Source organism: Serinus canaria, chromosome 17 (genome assembly GCF_022539315.1).
Source record: "Serinus canaria isolate serCan28SL12 chromosome 17, serCan2020, whole genome shotgun sequence".
In the NCBI taxonomy this organism is placed as follows: Eukaryota; Metazoa; Chordata; class Aves; order Passeriformes; family Fringillidae; genus Serinus; species Serinus canaria.
Window position 1 is genome coordinate 2,544,292 of NC_066330.1, and position 18,897 is coordinate 2,563,188.

The window sequence follows — 18,897 nt, forward strand, 5'->3', positions numbered from 1 at the left end:
GGTTCAGGGATCTCTTGGCTGTGGCTGCACCGCGGGAGGTGATGGAGAAGCCAGGTCTGCAGTTTGACGCGTCAAAATGAGGCCAAGTATCAAAAATTCACTTTTTAGTAATGGTTTCCATATGAAAACAAAGTGCTCCGTGCTGTGTGAGTCACTCAGTGTCCATCCTCTGACACCTCAGAGATTCTGTCTATGGATTTCAGGAGATCAGCCACGAGCTGCAGGGATTCTGCTCCAGAGAGCAGCTGCCTGGAGTGGGAGAGATGCAGTGTTACATGTGGGGACAGGCAGGCAGGCATTTTTGGGAGAGTTTCCCCACATTCTGTGATTGATCAAGCAGCATTTCATCAGGACTGGAAGCTCAGAGACTCCCACTTCCCACTTATTTTTACACTTGGAGGAAAACACATCACGGGTAAGAACTCAGAGCGGCTCCTTTGGCACAGAACACAAACCCCTGAATTTTAACCCTACAACACCCACTGAAGAGGTTTATCTGTGAGCCCAGGACGTGGGCCGTGCCTGGCAGGGTGTCAGGAGGGTTGTCCCAGCGCAGCTGACCTGATGGATGCCCGGGAGCTGGCTGTGACCTGCAGCAGGTGCTGCAGCGCCGCCTCCGCGTTCTGCCTGGCCGCGGCCAATCCCGCCTGGCCCGCCCGCAGCTCCTCCTTCTCCAGCCTGGAACTCCTCAGCTCCGCCTGGGCAAGGGACAGAATCCATGAGAAATAATCCCGGACCAGCACATACTCGACAGCTAACGATGCATTCCCACAGCAGCTGATGGGCTGGAACGTAATCCCTGACTGACACAAGGGCAGGGGATGCAATAAACAGTGCAATAAACAGTGCAATAAACAGGGACTGCAGCCCAGAACCAGCTGCCTGCAGGGAGTGTCTGCCCAGAAGCACAGAATCAGTAGGGTTGGAAAGACCTCTGGATGTATCCAGTCCAACCCCTGCCCCCTGCCAGGCAGTGTCACCTGGAGCAGGGGACAGGAACATTTCCAGGTGGGTTTGGATGTCTCCAGAGAGGGAGACTCCCTGAATTCCCTGGGCAGTTTGCTCCAGGGCTCTGCCACCCTCCATGGAAGGAAATTCTTCCTCATTTCAGTTTCTGGCCATTGCTCGTCACCACTGAAGAGTCTGGCACCATCCAGGCCCTCCCAGCCCCTGCCAGGACACAACTCCCAAGCCTTTACAGAGCCTTAAAACACACCCAGCATTTTCCTCAGAGCCTGAAAACCCTGGCAATATCCTTTGCAACATCCTTTGCACTGGCTCAAGTCTGAGGTGTGTCCCTGCAGCCCCAGCAGTGCTGCTGTGTACCTGCAGCTGTGCATTCTCCTGCCTCAGTTTGGCAGCACTGTTCTCAGCCTTGGCAGCCCTTTTCTGCAACAGAACAGAGATTATTGAAATAATAACAATAATAAACTGACTTATTATAGATTAATAACAACATATACTACTAATAATATATAAAATATTACATATTATAGCTATACAATACATAATTATAATTATCAAAATTATTACTGAAATTAGTATTAATAATAATTGAAAAAATAATAATAACCCAGGCAGCTTGAGCCACATGGGAATGAGTGATTCCAGCACAGAACTTGGAGGGATAAGGTTTGTGTTACACCACACCGGTGTTCTGAATGTTTTAGGAGGTAGGAACAGCTCCCTCCTTCCATCCTCACTGCTTCTTTCTGGGATCTGCAGAACCTCCTCACCCTCACAGGGGAGAATTTCCTCCTGACATCTGATCTCAACCTGAAGCCAACACTCACAGTCATCAGCTGGAGATTCTGCTCCACGTGCTGCACCATTGCTTCCAAATCCTGTGCTTCTTTTTCTTCTTTGATTTTGTTTTCCTCAAGCTTCTTCTCAAGCTTCCTCATCCTTAAAATATAAGAGATGGCACGCAGTAAGCACTTGTAACATTAAATACTTGAGGAGGGAAATTCTGGGAGAGGATCAAGCATCTCATGGTTTCATGTCACAAGGAAAATGAATTCTTCTCACGCACTTGTCTGCCTGAGTTTCAGACAGAATCTGAAGCTTATTGATCTTGCTTCTCAAGATAGCATTCTCTTCTTTCAGCTAGAAAAAGAAATAAAAAATTCTTATTAGGATAGAGGTTCATTTTCACAACAATACCAACAATCCAAGATCAACAGCAGAATGTTCAGCTTTAATGCTGGAAATCTCTGTGCCTTCTAATACATTCAAACTTAATTTTACCTTCAGTTTACCCATCTGGGTAACCACTGTGGGGCACAGGAACGTGGCACAGAACCACCATTGTAAATGTGACTAATTAATGCCACCGATTCTAAATGAGCATGACCCCAAGGGGCGGGAGCACGAGGAAGTCACCCGGGTCATGCGCAGGGCAGCAGGACAGAGAAAGAACGGGACCTGACCGTGCTGCAAGGCACATTTCCCGAGCTAATTCTCTTCCTCAGCAGCTCTCGGTGGCGGCAGGCTGTGCCCATGCCGAGCTCCGGATCACGCCCGGCTCAGAGCTGCTGTCCCCGCGCGGTGCCGGAGGGCGGGCGGCGCTCACCTGCTCGTAGCTCGGGGGAGGAACCCGGCCCGGCCCCGGGGCGGCTCCGGCGCTGCCCAGGTGGGCCTGCTCCACGGCCAGCGGCCGGTAGCTCTCGCTCCATTCCTCCTCCTCGTCCTCCTGCTCGTCCTCCGACTCTGCGGGCACGGCGGGCAGCGGGGGCACGGCGGGCCCGGCCCAAGCCGCCTGCGGAGGGGACAACGGGCTGACGTGGGCGGCGTGACGGGGCGGATCCCGGCCGCGCTGCCGTGCACAGCCTTACCTGTGTGTCAGCGCCCGCGCCGTCCCCGCCGCGGGACTTGGAGCGGACGAACTCGCGGAAGGAGAAGGGGTTGGGCTCGGCCGGGTCCCCCGGCAGCGGCTCCGCCACTGGCAGCGGCGGCGCCGCCATGGCCGCCTGAGGGCGGGGCGGGGCGGGGCCTCTCTGTCGTAGCGGACCAATGAGCGCGCGTTTTCCGCCGCCGCGCCCACCCTCGGCCCCGCTCTCTCCCCGCCCCCTGACCCCACGCTCCCGGTGGCGGCAAGATGGCGGCGGCCATGGCGTGGCTGCGGCGCGGCGCCTGCGGCCCGGCCCGGCGGTGAGCGGGGCCCGGCACCGCGCGGGGAGGGCACGGAGCCGGGGACAGCGGGGGGACAGCGGGGGGGACGGGCGGCACCCGCTCTGGGGTGGGGATCGGCGGTCGGTAGCGGCCTTAGCGGAGCAGCGCGGCCGCAGCCCTGACGGTGTGCCCGGTGTCCCGCAGGTGCGGGCTGGCGGCCGGCCGGAGCTACAGCGGCGGCGGCGCCTACCCCAGCGTGTCGCTGACGTGCCCGCTGCCCGGCGTGCCCAAAGCCGTGTTCGCGGCGGCCGAGAGCCGGGAGCGCTTCGAGACGCGGGTGACGGTGCTGGAGAACGGGCTCCGCGTCGCCTCCCAGAACAAGTTCGGGCAGTTCTGCACCGTGGGCGGTGAGCACCGGCGGGGCTGGGGGCAGCCGCTGTCAGCCCAGCTCCCCCCGAGCCGGGGCACGTTGTGAGGAGTGCGAGTGTAAAAGTCACGCTGGTTTGTTGTCTTCTTTGCTCCAGTTCTTGTGAATTCGGGATCCAGACACGAAGCGAAATATCTCAGTGGTATCTCGCACTTCTTGGAGAAACTGGCGTTCTCTGTGAGTACTGCCCTGGGCTCCCCAGATCTGCACAGAGCAGCCGAAGAGGGCTGATCCGCAGGGCTCTCTGCACCTCTGCTGTTAAACAGTGGTGACAGCATCTACAGAGTCACAGAATCCTAATTGCTTATTAATTAGCATGACTGTAATTACATTTTAAAAGCCCTTGTGGTTTTATCTCCAAGGCTGGCATGTAGTGATTGGATTGAAAGAATGTAGAAGATGCTCTGGGTTACACTGAAGGATTATAAACAGTTATTGCTTTACTAATTAATAACACTGGTATCTTCTTCCTTAGTCCACAGCTCAGTTTGGCAGCAAAGATGAAATTCTCCTCACCTTAGAGAAGCATGGAGGCATTTGTGACTGCCAAGCATCAAGGTGGGCTGCTCCTTCTGCTCTTACCTGGGGGTTGCAGCACTGACACCTCTCTGAATCTCTTTTTCTGGTGTGGGGCAGGAAAAGCCACTTTTTGTTCCCAAGCAGCAGAAATCTGTTTGTCTGGGCTGCTGGGAAGCTACAAAAGTGAGTCTGAAAGGATTATAAAAGTCAGATCTATTTCATTTCAGAAGCATTTAATGGATAGAACAGCTTCATCTGTGATTTCCTGATACTGAGATGACACTGAGTGCCCTCAGAAGTGATGTCTCAATGCAGAACCTGGTTGTGTGTTGCAGGGACACCATCATGTATGCAGTGTCTGCTGATGCCAGAGGCCTGGACACCGTGGTCAACTTGCTGGCTGATGTAACCCTGCAGCCCAGGTTATCAGGTCTGGCAGCACAATCCTCTGCCTCAAAAAAACCCCATTTCCACCACATGGCTTGCTCCTAAGAGCTCAGAATTCTCTCTGGAGTGACCTTGCAGCAGCTGGGTGTTCTGTGTAGGGGTTGCCATGCCTTGTTTTGTCTCGTTGCAGATGAAGAAATTGAGATGACCCGAATGGCCATCAGGTTTGAGCTGGAGGATCTGAACATGAGACCTGACCCAGAGCCTCTCCTGACAGAAATGATCCATGCGGTAACTCCCTGGCACTTCCACCCTGCTGCATTCCTCCTGTGTTTTGGCAGCTTCAGGGTTTATTTTAGACTGTTCTAAAACCAGATTTTCTGTTATTCACTTTCTGTGATGGGAGAATATGGCTGTCCCTTCACTTTGAAATCCAGCATTCTCCACATGTGGAAGATTCTAACCCAAACTAAAAAATAATTCTGTTTGTAACTTCCCTTTCTTGATGTGGGTGACAAAACGTTACTGAGTTGAACTCTCAGCTTTTCCTCTCTCAGATGTGGGTTTAATTCCAAAGCAAAAAGAGGTTTAGAGAGGGGTTTAGGGAAAAATGAAGTATTGTTTGTGACTTTATTGTGTCTGTTCCCTTTTAGGCAGCCTTCAGAGACAACACAGTGGGACTGAACAGGTTCTGCCCTGTGGAGAACACAGACAAAATCGACCGGGCTGTGCTGCACTCCTACCTGAGCAGTTACTACACCCCAGACAGGATGGTGCTGGCTGGGGTGGGCATTGAGCACGAGCACCTGGTGGAGTGTGCCAGGAAATACCTGCTGGGAGTGGAGCCCGTGTGGGGCTCGGGGCAGGGCAGGGCTGTGGACAGGTCCGTGGCTCAGTACACCGGAGGCATCATCAAGGTACGTGGTGGAGGTGGCAGCCAGCAGCTTGCTGGGATTTGTTGATATCTCTACAGGCTTTTTTTTTTCTTATGTTATATTTCATGAGTATGAGCCTCAAACTGGCCATGACAGCTGTTAATTGGGTGGTGTGGTGATTATTTGGAGTGTATCAAACTGTGTCCAACAGCTGTGAAAATTGGTGTTAATGATCTGTCTGCCCTTGCCACAGGTTGAAAAAGACATGTCAGATGTGAGTCTGGGCCCTACTCCCATCCCAGAGCTCACCCACATCATGATTGGGTTAGAAAGCTGCTCGTTTTTAGTAAGTATTAACCTGAAATCCTTCACTTTGTGTGCCCTATACTTGGAGTAGCTATACCTGTTCCTTGGAGAATCCCAGGAACCCTGCCTCATTCCACAAACACTGACATTTTTGCTGCTGCCCATAAAAACAAGCAGCATTTCCCACAACACTTTGCTGAAGGTTTTGCCCTTCCCACTGCTCTTGTGCTGTGTTTTTTCCCTCCCCTTTACTCACCCCAGACCCTCAAGAGCTCTGCCATGACCTGAGTTTGTTGTTCCAATGCAGGAGGACGATTTCATTCCTTTTGCTGTGCTGAACATGATGATGGGAGGTGGTGGCTCTTTTTCAGCTGGAGGGCCTGGCAAGGGCATGTTCACCCGGCTCTACCTCAACGTGCTCAACAGGTGGGTTTGTCTTGCTGCTGAAGGGCTGCCAGAAACAATCCTGTAGCAGGTTTGCATGGAAAAAAAGAAAGCAAAGCCCACCATTTTATTCTTCTTGGAACGTGGGACTGGAGTGTCAGTTGGCATTTTGAGAGGGTGAAAGTAAAGGGCAGGAGTGACCAGGAGTTGTGTTTTCTTCTGCTTGCCCTGTCCATGCTTTAATCAGGGAATATTAACAGGATTGGCTCTGTATTGTCCTGGATTCAAGGATTCAAGTGGAGAGAAGGGAGTAGATGCCACAAGCATAAACTGTCAGAAGCAGGGCTTGACAATTTTCACTGCACTGCTGAGGATGCACTAGGAGGGTGCTCACAGTCCATGTTTAATTTTTACATTGTAAATTCTGGGTTTTAAATTTTCAAATACTGTTTTATACTCACAGGCACCATTGGATGTACAATGCCACCTCTTACCACCACAGCTATGAGGACACAGGTCTGCTGTGCATCCATGCCAGTGCAGATCCAAAACAGGTACAGAGTCCTTCAACAGTAACCACATCAGTGCCAGGGTTCTGTGGGCACAAGGAGCATTGTTCTGATCTTCTTTCCATGATCTGTTTTTCCAGGTGCGGGAGATGGTGGAAATCATCACCAGGGAATTCATCCTCATGGCAGGAGCAGTGGGAGAGGTCAGCAGCACATTTGAGTTTGCAGATGGTCTTTGAGCTGAAATAATCCCTGGAAGTGTCCCAGGCCAGGCTGGACAGGGCTTGGAGCACATTGGGATAGTGGAAGGTGTCCCTGCCCATGGCAGGGGGTGGCACTGGATGGGTTTTAAGGTCCCTTCCAACCCAAACCAGTCTGGGATTCTGTGAATGCATTGCATTGACTGTGTTAGAATGGATTGTTATAGATAATTTTGTTACATATTTCTGTAAAAGAATACAGCAACATTAGCAATGCATCCACAAAGAGAGATATTTGCAGAACTCTTCCATGTTACCTTGTGCTACAGAGCAGCAACAAGATTTTAAAATTTCCTGCTCCTTCACAGGTAGAACTTGAGAGAGCAAAGACACAGCTCAAGTCCATGCTCATGATGAACCTGGAGTCTCGGCCAGTGATCTTTGAAGATGTGGGGAGGCAGGTTTTGGCAACAAACACAAGGAAGCTACCTCATGAGCTCTGTGACCTCATCAGTGAGTAGACAATGCTTTGCCTTACCTTGAGGGAACTGTGGGTACAGTTAAAAAATTCCTGTAGCACTGATGAATTACCCCGAAAGTACTACAGAAATACATTTGAAACTGAGCTGAATTGCTTTCACAATTAACAGCACAGGGCTTATTTTATCAGAAGGGAAAACAAGAATCATGGTAGAGAAGATATGAAGCTGGTTTTCTGAGCATGGGTCTAAAGCTGCTTTGTGCTGTTCACAATGGAGGTGTCACAGCTCTGCCTTTCTTCTGCCTGCAGGTCAGGTGAAACCCAGTGATATCAAGAGGGTGGTGACTAAGATGCTGCACAAGAAGCCAGCAGTGGCTGCCCTGGGTGACCTGACAGACCTGCCCACGTACGAGCACATCCAGGCTGCTCTTTCCAGCAAGGACGGGCGGCTCCCGCGGCTCTACCGCCTCTTCCGATAGAGCAGCACCTCCTGCCCGGCCTCAGATCTCTTCTTTTTTAATGGTTTTTTTTTCATTCTCATGTTGCTGTACCACCCTCCCTCCCCCCAATGCTCCCAGGCATTCTGTGCAACCACGGAGCTGAGCAAAGCTGCTTTGGAGAACTGGACTGTGAAGAGCTCGTTTAAGGAGCCAGCGCTGCCCCTGGAGGAGGAGCTTGAGAAGATGGGGGTTGAAACCCTTCCCTTGGCTTTGGGGAGAACAGAGCAAGCCAAAATGTTCATCACTGCAGTGAAAGCCCATCCCTGAGCAGCCAGCCACTGCCTCTTCATGACCCCAGCAGTGGAAGTGGGGCTGTCACATGAGGCCCCACTGTGCCCTTCCTGAGGAATGTGTGGCACCTTAAACAGCTTGGCTTACATGTCTGAATTCAGAGAATATTTATAACTGTTACCAAGGTGAACTAAAACTTGGTCAAACTGAATTAGGAAAAGAATAGTTACTGTCCCTGTGAAGTTAGTCAAAAAGTTTCCTTGCAATCCAGATTTTGTTACAAATCATGGATCCATTTCATCAGCATAAGTCACCATCTGACAAGGAATCACCCACCTGGGCATAACTTCACCATCTTGCAAGAGTTCCAAGGAAAGCAGCCCCATGACAGAACCAATTTTCTGTGGAGCTCCTCTGCAGAGGTACTGTACATAATGGACACTTACTTGAGAATGAGGTTGATCCTATTCTTTAGGTTTTTCACTTGGACATGAACTGTGCTAAAGAATTAAAGTTCTTTTCCTCCAGAGTTGCTTTACAAACAGTTATTAAAGGAGTTGCTGCTGCCACACCTTAAACTCGTGCCTCATTTCCTCAGTGTCACCCAGATGGACTTAAGGCCTTGCAAAAGGAAGACACAATCAGTCTCACAGCAGAGATGTGGCTCAGCTGGAAGTCAAGATAACAAAATCACAACGTTTAGAAACACAATCTTGACTGACACCACATCACAGAAAGCCAAATGCCACATGTGTGGCATGCTAAAGAAATGCAGACTCAAAAGAGGAATAAAATACTGGATTTATATAACCCCCTAATACATGGGTTTAAAAACACAAGACAGCTGCACTGCAGCACTGATGTGTTTGGTAAGGAGCCATGCAGCTGGGAGCAGAGCACTGTGAGGCTGCTGTTACCTGCTTTACCCCATCCTTTCCTCATGCAACTCAAACGTTGCATTGCTTCCTGCAGAGCCCACAGTGTGGAAGTTATGTTCAGTTGTTGTGTATGCTTGTGAGGAAATAAAGAGACCTCTGAACAACTGAGCAAGTAGTAAGAGTTCTGAAATTCATCTGCCAAGGCTTACCTGAGCTGGCCAGTGGAGCATGCTCTGCTCAGTGCAAACAATTACAGAGAAATCTGTCCCACCCCTCCAGCTGAAGCCATGGCCCAGGTCACCCAAACACACACCACGCAAAGAACTCTGGTTCTGACAACAATAAAAGCTGGTTCTTACTTAAGGTATTGCATTAATTTATTTTTATTCCTTTAAAAAGAAAGGAAATCCAAATACCTGATGGCTACAGACAGGTCAGTGCCATAAATGTACCGCAGAACAGGAGCCTGTCTTGGACAGGTTGCATAGTCAGCAGCACTTCCTCCAAGGTGTTTGCATGATGTTTTAGGTCCTAAGGTGATTAATGATCCCATCTGTGCCCATGAGGAGTTCTTAATTATTAGCTGTACTTAACATTTTACCAGTGCCATACTGGTCCTTGTAGTATATATAGCCTTAAGACAACACTACCTCAGAAATAGCAAGTTATTCACAGTTTACTGATCTGGAAAAATAAAACCAAAAGGAATTGACTGTGATTGGAGGTAATGGAGCTGTGTGGAGCTGAGTGGCTGCAGTTGCTCTGCAAACCTCCCTGGTGCACTCACTTGCATCACTTTGGTGAAGCATCACACAGTGCCTGTTCTCAGATAAACTCCAACTCCTGCTGCTGAAGGCAGGTAGTGCTTAATCAGCCCTGGGGAGGACAAGTGAGTTCAGGAAGGGATGGCTTCAAGCAGTCTCAGCAGACAAATATATGGCCTGAGAGTTTGGTATTTACCCCCTTAGTAAGAGAAGGCCTAGAGAACAATTATTGAAAGGCAATGTTTCTACACTTCAATGTACAGGAGTACATTCACAAACAATTTGCTGTAGAGGACCCAAAAAGCCCAACACAGGAGCACCATCCATACACACAACTGCCATGAACTGGTCCCTGTTACTCCTTGTACAGAATACCAACACTTGGCTACAGAGAAGGAGCAAACCCAACCCCACACTGGATGAAAGTTAATCTGACCAAACCAAAGAGACAAACAAAGAATTCACCTTTCTGCAGGTGTTTCTTAGGTCCCCTGCTCTGGGTGATGCCAGCTCCAGCAGCAGTGCCCCTGTGTGGAGGGGAACCAAAGGTCTGCACCCAGTGGCTTCCCAAGATAGTTTGGTTAAAAATAAATCAATTACACCAGTTGGGATGGATGTCTTAAAGAACTGACTCCTTTTCTTAGGCAGAAGCACTTGAGCTACATGGATTAGCTCATGCAAATGAATCCAGGATGAGGTTTAAGACATTCTTCACAAGCCGCAGCGACTGCCAGAGGTGCTTATGCAGACAATTCCCTGCAGAGTTTGCCATGGTCTGAAATCCTCTTTCAGGGCACCTCTGCCACAAGCACTGCAGAGCTTTCAGCTCAAGAAATGCTACATATGCTGCTGGATCTTTGGTCCTTTCGTTCCCGGCGTCTCAGAAGTTCCCTTGTGGCCCGCCTCCTTATTCCGATTAAATACAGATCTCTGTCAAACAGCCCTGCAGCCAGGGGGATGCTGCAACAGGAACACAAGCCAGCAGGTCAGGGAATAAAAAGGTTCTTGTTTGCCCAGCACTTCCCTACTACTTCATACAACAAAGGCCACAAATCTGATTTTTACTTTCTTAAGGCATTCAGCGACTGCTGTGGGAGAAACAAGAGTTGTTCCTCCACAGCAATAAGTTAAGGTTTTTCACGATACTTTAAAATGCTGGTTGTAAAAGGAAAATGTACTTTAAATTTTAGTATGAACTCACTTGTTTTCATATATAGAGGATTTTTTTAATGACTCTGAAGTAAAACCCACTCATTTGAAAAGCTACACCAGGTTACTGCTAACTTGGTGTACTCACTGGTGTGGTTCATCTCAACAATTCTTACCTTGGTCTCTTTTAGAGAGGAACCTGAGCAGCCCATCACACACTGCTATTTAATGGGTATTTAATACCCAGAAACAAAAATTCCCATTGTAATTGCACTGCTGATCAAATACTTTGAGAAATCACTTTTTTAGATATTCATGTTTTGAAATCCCTGACCATGTTAGTCACAAAAAAAGAGAATAATTCCAAACCAAATTTCCTAAGGAGTTCTACTAATACAACAGCCTATGTAGACATTATGGACTTGGAGGATCTCAAAATACTCCAGTGACATCCAGCTGTGCAGAACTGTAGCCACCACTGGGGAGGGAAAACAGAACTGAACCTAAACAGGGAAAGAGGAAGAGAAGAGGAAAGCTGCCCATGCTGACAGGGAAAACAAAGAGCTGCATCTCAGATAAAACACAGATTTACATTCAATTCCAGTGGGCTCTGTTTATCCCCCTCAGAAGGATTAAGAGACTGGCAGCAGGGATTTCAGCTGTCAGGGCAAGGTTTAAGCTCTTACTGCTCTGACCACCAGCATGGACTGGGTAAAACCCAAACAGGCTGCAGGGATAGACACAGGAGAATCTCCTTAGGGTCACTGGAGCAATCCATCCTGTGGAGCTGAGGTACTCACTTGTCTCTGCCAGGCCTCACTTTGACACGAAACAAGGCAAACACAGGTCGGTGGTCTGAGGTTTTGATGACAGGACAAGAGGAGTATTTGACAGCCTGGATGTCATCCTTGTAGCGGCTGCGGAACACGACCCGGTCCTGGAGGCAGGGGAGAGGGGACAGGAAGGGTGACAGAGGGTGACTCCCTCTGCACACCACCCACCCTGGAAAGCAGCACTGCTTCACAGGAGACAAATCCATTCATTCATCACCCTCCACTTGGGGAAGTTAACGTGCCCTTGGATGGGGATCCATTCACTGTCTGATCCCAACAGTTCTGTGCCAGCTCTGAGCACAGGGGAGAGCCCACTCAGACAGGGAAAATAAGGTTAACAGCCTGTGCCAAACTCTCCCTGTGCTCACAGATTCTACAATCCTTTCTTCCAGAAGTCCCAGCTGCCCTTAAGCAACAAATCTGAGCACAACTGAATCCCCTTTGACTCCTGAAACCATCCCTTACCGTGTAGGAGGGAGTCCTTTGCTTGGAGGTGGTGTCATAGCTGTCCTTTCCTATGTCAAACTTGTAGGAAGGACGGAAATGGATATCAGCCTCTTGGAATCCTTTGAAAATAGACCCTGTAAGGGAAAGGGAGAATGGCATGAACAAACTCCTCCCTCCTTAGAACTGTGTCTACTAATGCTGGCTAGAAACAACAGCCATGTACATCCCAGAAAAACCTGGGCTTGGGCTCCAGAAAGGGAGCAAGCTCCAGTCCTGACATGGAGAGGATAAAAAATAGCCAGTGGCTGTTTAGTCAGTGGTCAATTAAACAAAGAAGAACTGGTCCATGCACTTCCCCTTCCACTGAAAGCTTGTGCTGCTTTGCAAATGCTGTTCAAATCTAAATTCCCCGGACACTGGGACAGAAAGATGCCAGGTTATGGAGGAGTCAGATGAAACAGCAGCAAATGGCTTGGGAGGTTACATTAAACAGAACAAAACTGCTACAGCAACAGGTCCCTTGACACACTGCCAGTGTACTTGACAGCTGCTGACTCCCTTCTTTAGGGAACTTAATCAAAAGAAGCAGGAAAGGTCTCCAGGAAATGGGGACTGGGCTGACATTACTCCAGTTTGTTTCTGGAGAGGATGGAGAGGAACAGCTGCCCCTTACCCCGACTCATCTCGCTGGTCAGCTGGTCATACACCAGGAGCTTGGACACGTCTGTGTCCGGGTTCTGGTTCAGGATGGAATCCACCGTCTCCCGATCCTTATTCAGCCGGAAGTTGAAGTCCCCAAACCAGAAAACTTCATCGAACCGAGTTGTGACATCACCTGCAAATTCACAGCACAAGGTTCAAGGGATGCTGCTGAATGTGTTAGAGGAAGAAATTCTTTCTTTTCACTACCTGGAGATGTGATATTGAGTATGTTTTCTACCTGTGATCACCACTGAACATGGGAATTAACAATCCAAGAGAAAACAGAACAGAAATGTTAAAAACCATAGAAAAAGCTGAAAAGAGACCAAACTATCTATAGGAGTTAAGACCAGAGGGAACACAAAAAGCTCATGCTACACTGCAGATAAAGAGCATATTAAATTTCCTTGTAAAAGGACCTAATTATCTATGTAGGTATCAAGTTGTCAGCACCGTATTAGGAAACAACAATGGACTTTGGCAAACAATGCTCTGACCTGTGTACGTGCAAAATGACATAAGGTTTATTCTCTTAAATTTGAAATAAAGTAATTCCTAATTGTTCTAGAAAACATCTGGAAAGTGAAACATATCTGTAATATTAATAATATTAAACCAAAATTACCATATTGCTAAAAAAATGCATCATGTAAAAATTCCCTTTTGAATTTTCTGTCTTTCAATTATTTTCTCAAATTCCCAATTTCAAGGAAAAAAAATGATGGGAGTAATAACCATCCTCAGATGAAAAGAGCTGTGGTTTCTTTTTACACAGTCTCAAATGATCACTCTTCTTGTCTCTTTCCCAGTGCAGGGTGAGCTAGAGCCCAGACTCTGCTGAGCTGGGCTCTCCCACACTCGTGGTTTCACACTTACTGGAACTGGATCGATATGGATTTGTGTCTGGAACATTCTTGGGAAGTGTAAGGGCTTGAATGGTTTTATTGTAGTCCAGTTTCCTCTCGTTCACTTTACTGTCCCCAGCTGCAAGACAGAAACCCCATTACTGCCAACAGTGAATTATTTTCATTCAATGATCATTTTTGGTTATACCAGGAGCTTCCAAAGGGTATCAGACATTTTCCACATACAAAATGTGACACTCTGGGAGTGTCTGCACTGAATAATGATGGCAGAAAGTGTGGGAAAAGGGACACAATGGTGCAGAATTCATTCCTGTCTCCATAAACACAATTCTTTTGTAAGTTTGTTACCAAACAAACCTCTTCCTTTATCCTTCTCAGCTCAGCAATCCTGAGCTTTGGCTTCAGCCTGTCCTGCTTTTTCACCTCTGTACAGCTCCCTCCCCTCCTCCCTCAACCAGGACACTCGTAGCAAGATTGCAAATGTCTCACATGTGAAGTGGGATGTGATGAAGAGAAAGGAGGTCCCAAAGAACGTGAAGCTGATTCCCAGAGCCCCCTTGGTTTTGATCTGAGACACGATTCGAGTTGTCACCGTGGCATACTCCACCTCTGGAAGGAGGTAAAAAAGATGCTGTTACTGAAACGCTTCTGACAGTGAGCAGGGAGGTTTGGAGAGGGAGAAAAGGGCAGGGCACAGGCTGGCACAGCTCCCCACACACCTGAGCAGAACCAGATGAGGTCCCTGCGGATGAAGACGGACATGTAGAGCACGCCGTGCGCAGCCGAGTGCAGCAGGACGTAGTGGGGGCCCAGCGTCTCCTGCAGGCGGATCTCCCACTCCCTCCTGCAGGAGAGAACAGCAGTGCATCACACAGCCAGCACAGCAGACAACAGCCAGGAGAGCAGATCAGCCTCCTGCACACACAGCAATCCCTCTCACACTCAACACCAAGGCTTAAGTTAAACCTCCCTGCACTCAGCCAAGGGGTGGCTGCTGAGGTGCCACAGAAATTGGCAGAGCTCTGCCATCAGCATGAAATTCTGTATGCACAGAGAAGCTGTTCCATCCCTGGGAGTGTCCAAGGCCAGGCTGGACAGGGCTTGGAGCACCCTGGTCTAGTGCAAGGTGTCCCTGCCTGTGGCACAGGCTGGCACTGGATGGACTTCAATGTCCCTTCCAACCCAAATCATTCTGGGATTTTATGATGTACAGATCTCTGTGACTTTTTCCTCTAAATCCCATTTCCTCTGGTGTTCATGCAATAGAATTCAGTCTTGTTAAATGGGTCGATCATTGAAAAGATTAGGAATATTTTCAATATCAATACAGGAAAATATTAGGAATACAATACAATACAGGAGACTATTTCTAGTCTAATTTAAATCAAAATTATTAGTTGACAATAGAAGAAGATGCTTCATTACATTGTTTTTGCTACCTGTCTGGACAGCCTTCTTGAACCCCAATGACATACATGTCCTGGGCAAAGTCTGGATCTGTTGGCAATAAGAAGTCATCCAGATTTACTGGAAGTTCCTATTACAAAGAAATTTAAAACAAAAGGGAAGAAAAGAAAAGCAGTATTAGTTATGCAAAGATTTTACTAGAAAAAATACCTTGTAATTTGAAAAATATGATTGACAAGGAACATATTCTTGAACAGAAAAACATCACCCTAGTTCTCTCAGTAGAGCTGGGGTAACTTTATTGCCAAATGACCTGTGCAGACCTCTGTGCACCTACCTTCTGCCCCTGCATGTTCCAGGTGGCCACAAAGATTCCCATATTCCGATCAGGGAAATATCTGCTGAGTTCTTCTGCTCCCATTAAGGCACCACTTGCCAGAAGGCTGCCTTCCAAATAGCTCCTGTGGACAGAAGACCCAAAAACAGCATCTGAGGAACAGGCATGGCAGCTGGGATATTGATGTGTAACGTTTGAATCTTGAAGTAATCAAGAATAAAGAATATGCCTTTAAGAAGAGGGAATTTAATATTTATAAAATGTGCTACTTGTGTGAAGTTCCTTCCAAAGCCAGGACACGAGGTTGATGGGGAGGCTGATGCTGCTCAAGCTCTGTGGTGAGAAGGCTGAAGCCATCCAAAGTCTTCAGCCCCACTAAACTCATCCAGATACAGAACAAGGAAATTGGTTTGATAACCTCAGGGTGCCCAGAGCAGCTGTGGCTTCCCCTGGATCCCTGGAAGTGTCCAAGGCCAGGCTGGACAGGGTTTGGAGCACCCTGGGACAGTGGAAAGTGTCCCTGCCCCAGCAGGGGTGGAACTGGAAGAGCTCTGAGGTCCCTTCCACCCAAACCATTCTGGGATTCCATTAAATGTGAGTACCTTGAAGCAGCTCAGTTTACTCCAAACATAAAAACAGCTCCACCATTCCCAGTGTTCTGGCATCAGGTTTCTCCTAACCAAAAACTCAAACTCACATCCTTCCTTCAATTCAGCTCATCAAACCAGCTTCAAGAAAATAATTTATTGAGCCTGAGGTCCCAAAATATTCCCTTTGGGAAGGACAGATGCATCCCACAGCACCTGCCTCTCTGAAGGACATGCTTACAGAGGTGAGGGATGCTGGCACAGGGACTGCATGTTGAATAAGCATTTTTAATCTTGCTTAAGCTCTGCAAATAATGATGAGAGAATAATGTCAGGGAGTTCTGGACAACCCAGCTGGCTCCTGCTGCTTTAGGGAGGAATGGGAAAGAAAACCCTTGTGGCAAACAAGTAACAATCTTTCTTTGGGGCTTTTTTACCAGCTAGTAACACTTTAATTTATCTCAGAATTCTTTCCCCTCTACTACTGACTCCCACGCTTTGGATCAATGATTAGGTTTTTCCCTCCTGCAGGGGAGCTCCTGTGGGATACTGGAGTAGTTCCCAGCACATAATTTGTTCCTGCCAGAAACCAAACAAGAGCAACCTCTGCTCAGCACCTCACAGGACTGTGATAATGCTGCATGACAATCTCAATTTAAAATACCTGGTGCTATTTTTTTCTGTTATTTATCATTTTGGTTCAAGCCCAATGTACTTTTAGATTTTTTTATAAAAAACAGTTTTCCCAACTGCTGGCATGCAAAGCCACCACTTCTGAATTCTCAAACCAGATTATGTTAATATTACAAGCAAACTGACAGCAAACCAGACTTGTATTTATGAAAATACTTAGCTAAAAGGAGCAAATGAAGAGTATCTGTACTGATCTCTTCATCTTTCCAACTCTCTTCACAGCAGGTTAAATATCAGAGTGGCTTTTGAGCTCAGAAGCCCGCTGCCCTTGCCCAGAGGTATTCTCCTCCCTGCTGACCCCCCAAAAGCAGGAGAAACCTGGGGGAGCCCTACCTGCTGCGAACATCCTTGGCTCGGATGGGAGTGAGCACGCTGAAGGTGGATTTCATGGAGTCTGTGGAGCAATTGTCATAGAGAGTCCCATTCCCCTGCAGCCTGGAGTCGCTGAGGCTGCTGCTCACCCTCCCAAACTTGTGCTGAGAATAATGTCGGTAATCCAGACAATCTGAGTCGATCCTATTAGCTGTCCTCAGGGTGTGCGAGGCCACGTTGAGCTCCATGGGGGGCAGGGGGCGGGCCGGCATGATTTGGGACAGCCGGGGTTTGCCCCCCGCGAACCCCTTCCCCCGCAGGAGCCCCCCAAAGGCACTGGAGATCTCGGAGGCTCGTTTGCCCAGGTCCGAGGCGCTTCCCCTGCTCTTCCCCCCGGGACTGGCTTCCAAGGCGTCTGGTGAACTGTGCAAGGAGTCCTGCTGGCAGCAGGGATTGCAGGGGCTGGCCCTGCCCCTGGTGGGAGGGCTGGGCGACGCTTCCTGCAGGGAACCGTTGGAGGAGCTCGTCTCGTTGGGATCAGTCAGACTTTCCTGGCTTGTCCTAAACCGTCTCCACTTCCTCCAGCTCTTTTCATCCAGGGATGCAGCACGTTCCAGCCGGGGCTTCCGAGGGGGCCTTGGAGTCATCGATTTAATTTTCATATTAACTTTGAGTTCTTCTGGCAGAATCTTTAAGGTCTCACTTATGGGCGTGCCTATTTTCGGAGGTGTCCCATCACCCCCAGGCTCCTTTTTGGCTGCTTTTCCAGCTTTTTTTGCCTGCAGGTCCTGTACTGCTCCACCCTCCACGCTCCGAGTAAGACACACCCTTGAGTGCTGCGGAAATCCATTTGGAGTACTCATTGTCCCTCAGGTACCAGCTGTGGATGCTGCTCCAGATGAAAAGTTCCTCAAAGCATAGTTTCCTTCCCTTTATCACCCTGTGGGGTTCACAGGGCTTTACTCAGCCAGCAAGGCATGGGAATTGCAGACAGCTCAGCCTTTAGCTGGGAATGAAGGGCAGGTGAATGTGCAGGCAGATGCATTGTCTGTAAAATTCCGAGACGTGGGGTGTCTGGATTCCCCCAAGAGAAAAATATAAGAATGAAAAGTTATCGAGCTGCAAATTGTACTCTCCCATCAGAAAGCATCTCCTTGCAGGACCTCCCTCTAGCACACACACACCTTAACGTGACCTTGTTAGAAAAATGACTGTTCTTTCCCGTTTTTCACCCCAAAAGCAGAGCAGAGACCTCCTGTACGGCTCTGTACACCCTTCTTTAAGGAAAGGCAGCGTGCCCTGCTAGCACGAGAGGGAATTTAAGCTGCACAGAAAGCACAGCTCGTTGTCCTTGCTGTACACAGGCGTCACCAGCACGACCAGCCCGCAGCACCGGCCGCCCGAGGCCAGGAAATTTCCAGCGATCCCGCAGCCACAGGGAGATCGCTGCCGCCCCTCCCTGCCTTGCACCAACCCCGCTCAACCAGAAAATGCCCCAAGGGTGGCTTTAGGCTACGGCACCCGGCTGCCAGTACATTTCTCCAGGGGGGAAGCACCTCGTCATTCTGCGGCTCCCGCGGACCAGTCTCCCCCGGCCCCGGGAGGGCAACACGCGGTGAACGCAGCCCCGAGCTGCGGTTTGGCACCGAGGGGCCGCCGCCCGCATCCCCCGGCCGGGCGGGAGGGCCCCGGCCCCGGCCCTCGCAACGGCCGCGCCCCCCGCCCGCCGGGGCCACCCCTTCCCCGCCGCTGCAGGCGGGACGCAGCCCGGGCCTTACCAGTTCCTCAGGCTCCTCGCCGGTACCCGTGGTGGCAGCGTCGCTGCCGGTGCCCGTTTCGGTCCAGGTGCCGTCCTGGTCCCGCTGCGGCCGCCCCGACCCGGCCGTGGCAACGGGGGCAGCGCTGGGCCGGGCCCGCCCCGCCAGCAGCGCCCCCCGGCGGCCGGAGGAGCGCCCGGCAGCGCCCGCGGGAAGCCGCGGCTGTCACGGCACG

General features: G+C 49.6%; 3 protein-coding genes across 3 annotated transcripts; 1 reads left to right on the plus strand and 2 right to left on the minus strand.

Annotated features, from left to right (window-relative positions):
- Positions 1 to 89: 89 nt before the first annotated feature.
- ENTR1 (endosome associated trafficking regulator 1) lies at positions 90 to 2,980 on the minus strand. The gene is made up of 7 exons (XM_018917629.3): positions 2,835 to 2,980; positions 2,573 to 2,758; positions 2,033 to 2,106; positions 1,794 to 1,905; positions 1,327 to 1,389; positions 562 to 698; positions 90 to 249 (listed from the first exon to the last, which is right to left on the minus strand). Exons 1-7 carry the CDS (start codon positions 2,961 to 2,963, stop codon positions 156 to 158), a joined length of 795 nt encoding a protein of 264 aa, XP_018773174.2. The 5' UTR covers positions 2,964 to 2,980; the 3' UTR covers positions 90 to 155.
- Positions 2,981 to 3,081: 101 nt separating this feature from the next.
- On the plus strand, positions 3,082 to 8,976 carry PMPCA (peptidase, mitochondrial processing subunit alpha). The gene is made up of 13 exons (XM_050981001.1): positions 3,082 to 3,150; positions 3,316 to 3,518; positions 3,636 to 3,715; positions 4,014 to 4,096; positions 4,393 to 4,487; positions 4,635 to 4,735; positions 5,098 to 5,361; positions 5,573 to 5,665; positions 5,933 to 6,051; positions 6,473 to 6,563; positions 6,659 to 6,721; positions 7,087 to 7,231; positions 7,509 to 8,976. The coding sequence occupies exons 1-13, from the start codon at positions 3,098 to 3,100 to the stop codon at positions 7,676 to 7,678; spliced, it is 1,560 nt and encodes a 519-aa protein (XP_050836958.1). The 5' UTR covers positions 3,082 to 3,097; the 3' UTR covers positions 7,679 to 8,976.
- Positions 8,977 to 9,167: 191 nt separating this feature from the next.
- Positions 9,168 to 18,818, minus strand: INPP5E (inositol polyphosphate-5-phosphatase E). The gene is made up of 11 exons (XM_050981000.1): positions 18,684 to 18,818; positions 16,927 to 17,979; positions 15,314 to 15,437; positions 15,009 to 15,106; positions 14,289 to 14,413; positions 14,059 to 14,178; positions 13,580 to 13,687; positions 12,675 to 12,836; positions 12,020 to 12,135; positions 11,522 to 11,658; positions 9,168 to 10,532 (listed from the first exon to the last, which is right to left on the minus strand). The coding sequence occupies exons 2-11, from the start codon at positions 17,766 to 17,768 to the stop codon at positions 10,400 to 10,402; spliced, it is 1,965 nt and encodes a 654-aa protein (XP_050836957.1). The 5' UTR covers positions 17,769 to 17,979; positions 18,684 to 18,818; the 3' UTR covers positions 9,168 to 10,399.
- Positions 18,819 to 18,897: the final 79 nt, after the last annotated feature.

Bases quoted from the DNA above. Each gene is read 5' to 3' on its own strand.
- ENTR1 (XM_018917629.3), bottom strand. From the start codon at position 2,963: ATGGCGGCGCCGCCGCTGCCAGTGGCGGAGCCGCTGCCGGGGGACCCG. The intron at 2,759-2,834 runs GTAAGGCTGTGC...TCCCCTCCGCAG, and splicing joins GCGCGGGCGCTGACACACAG to GCGGCTTGGGCCGGGCCCGC. The intron at 2,107-2,572 runs GTGAGCGCCGCC...TTCTTTTTCTAG, and splicing joins CTCCCCCGAGCTACGAGCAG to CTGAAAGAAGAGAATGCTAT.
- PMPCA (XM_050981001.1), top strand. From the start codon at position 3,098: ATGGCGGCGGCCATGGCGTGGCTGCGGCGCGGCGCCTGCGGCCCGGCC. The intron at 4,097-4,392 runs GTGGGCTGCTCC...TGTGTGTTGCAG, and splicing joins TGTGACTGCCAAGCATCAAG to GGACACCATCATGTATGCAG. The intron at 5,666-5,932 runs GTAAGTATTAAC...GTTCCAATGCAG, and splicing joins TAGAAAGCTGCTCGTTTTTA to GAGGACGATTTCATTCCTTT.
- INPP5E (XM_050981000.1), bottom strand. From the start codon at position 17,768: ATGAGTACTCCAAATGGATTTCCGCAGCACTCAAGGGTGTGTCTTACT. The intron at 14,179-14,288 runs GTGTGTGGGGAG...ACCTCCTTCCAG, and splicing joins CCTCATCTGGTTCTGCTCAG to AGGTGGAGTATGCCACGGTG. The intron at 12,837-13,579 runs GTAAGTGTGAAA...GTGAATTTGCAG, and splicing joins TCCATATCGATCCAGTTCCA to GTGATGTCACAACTCGGTTC.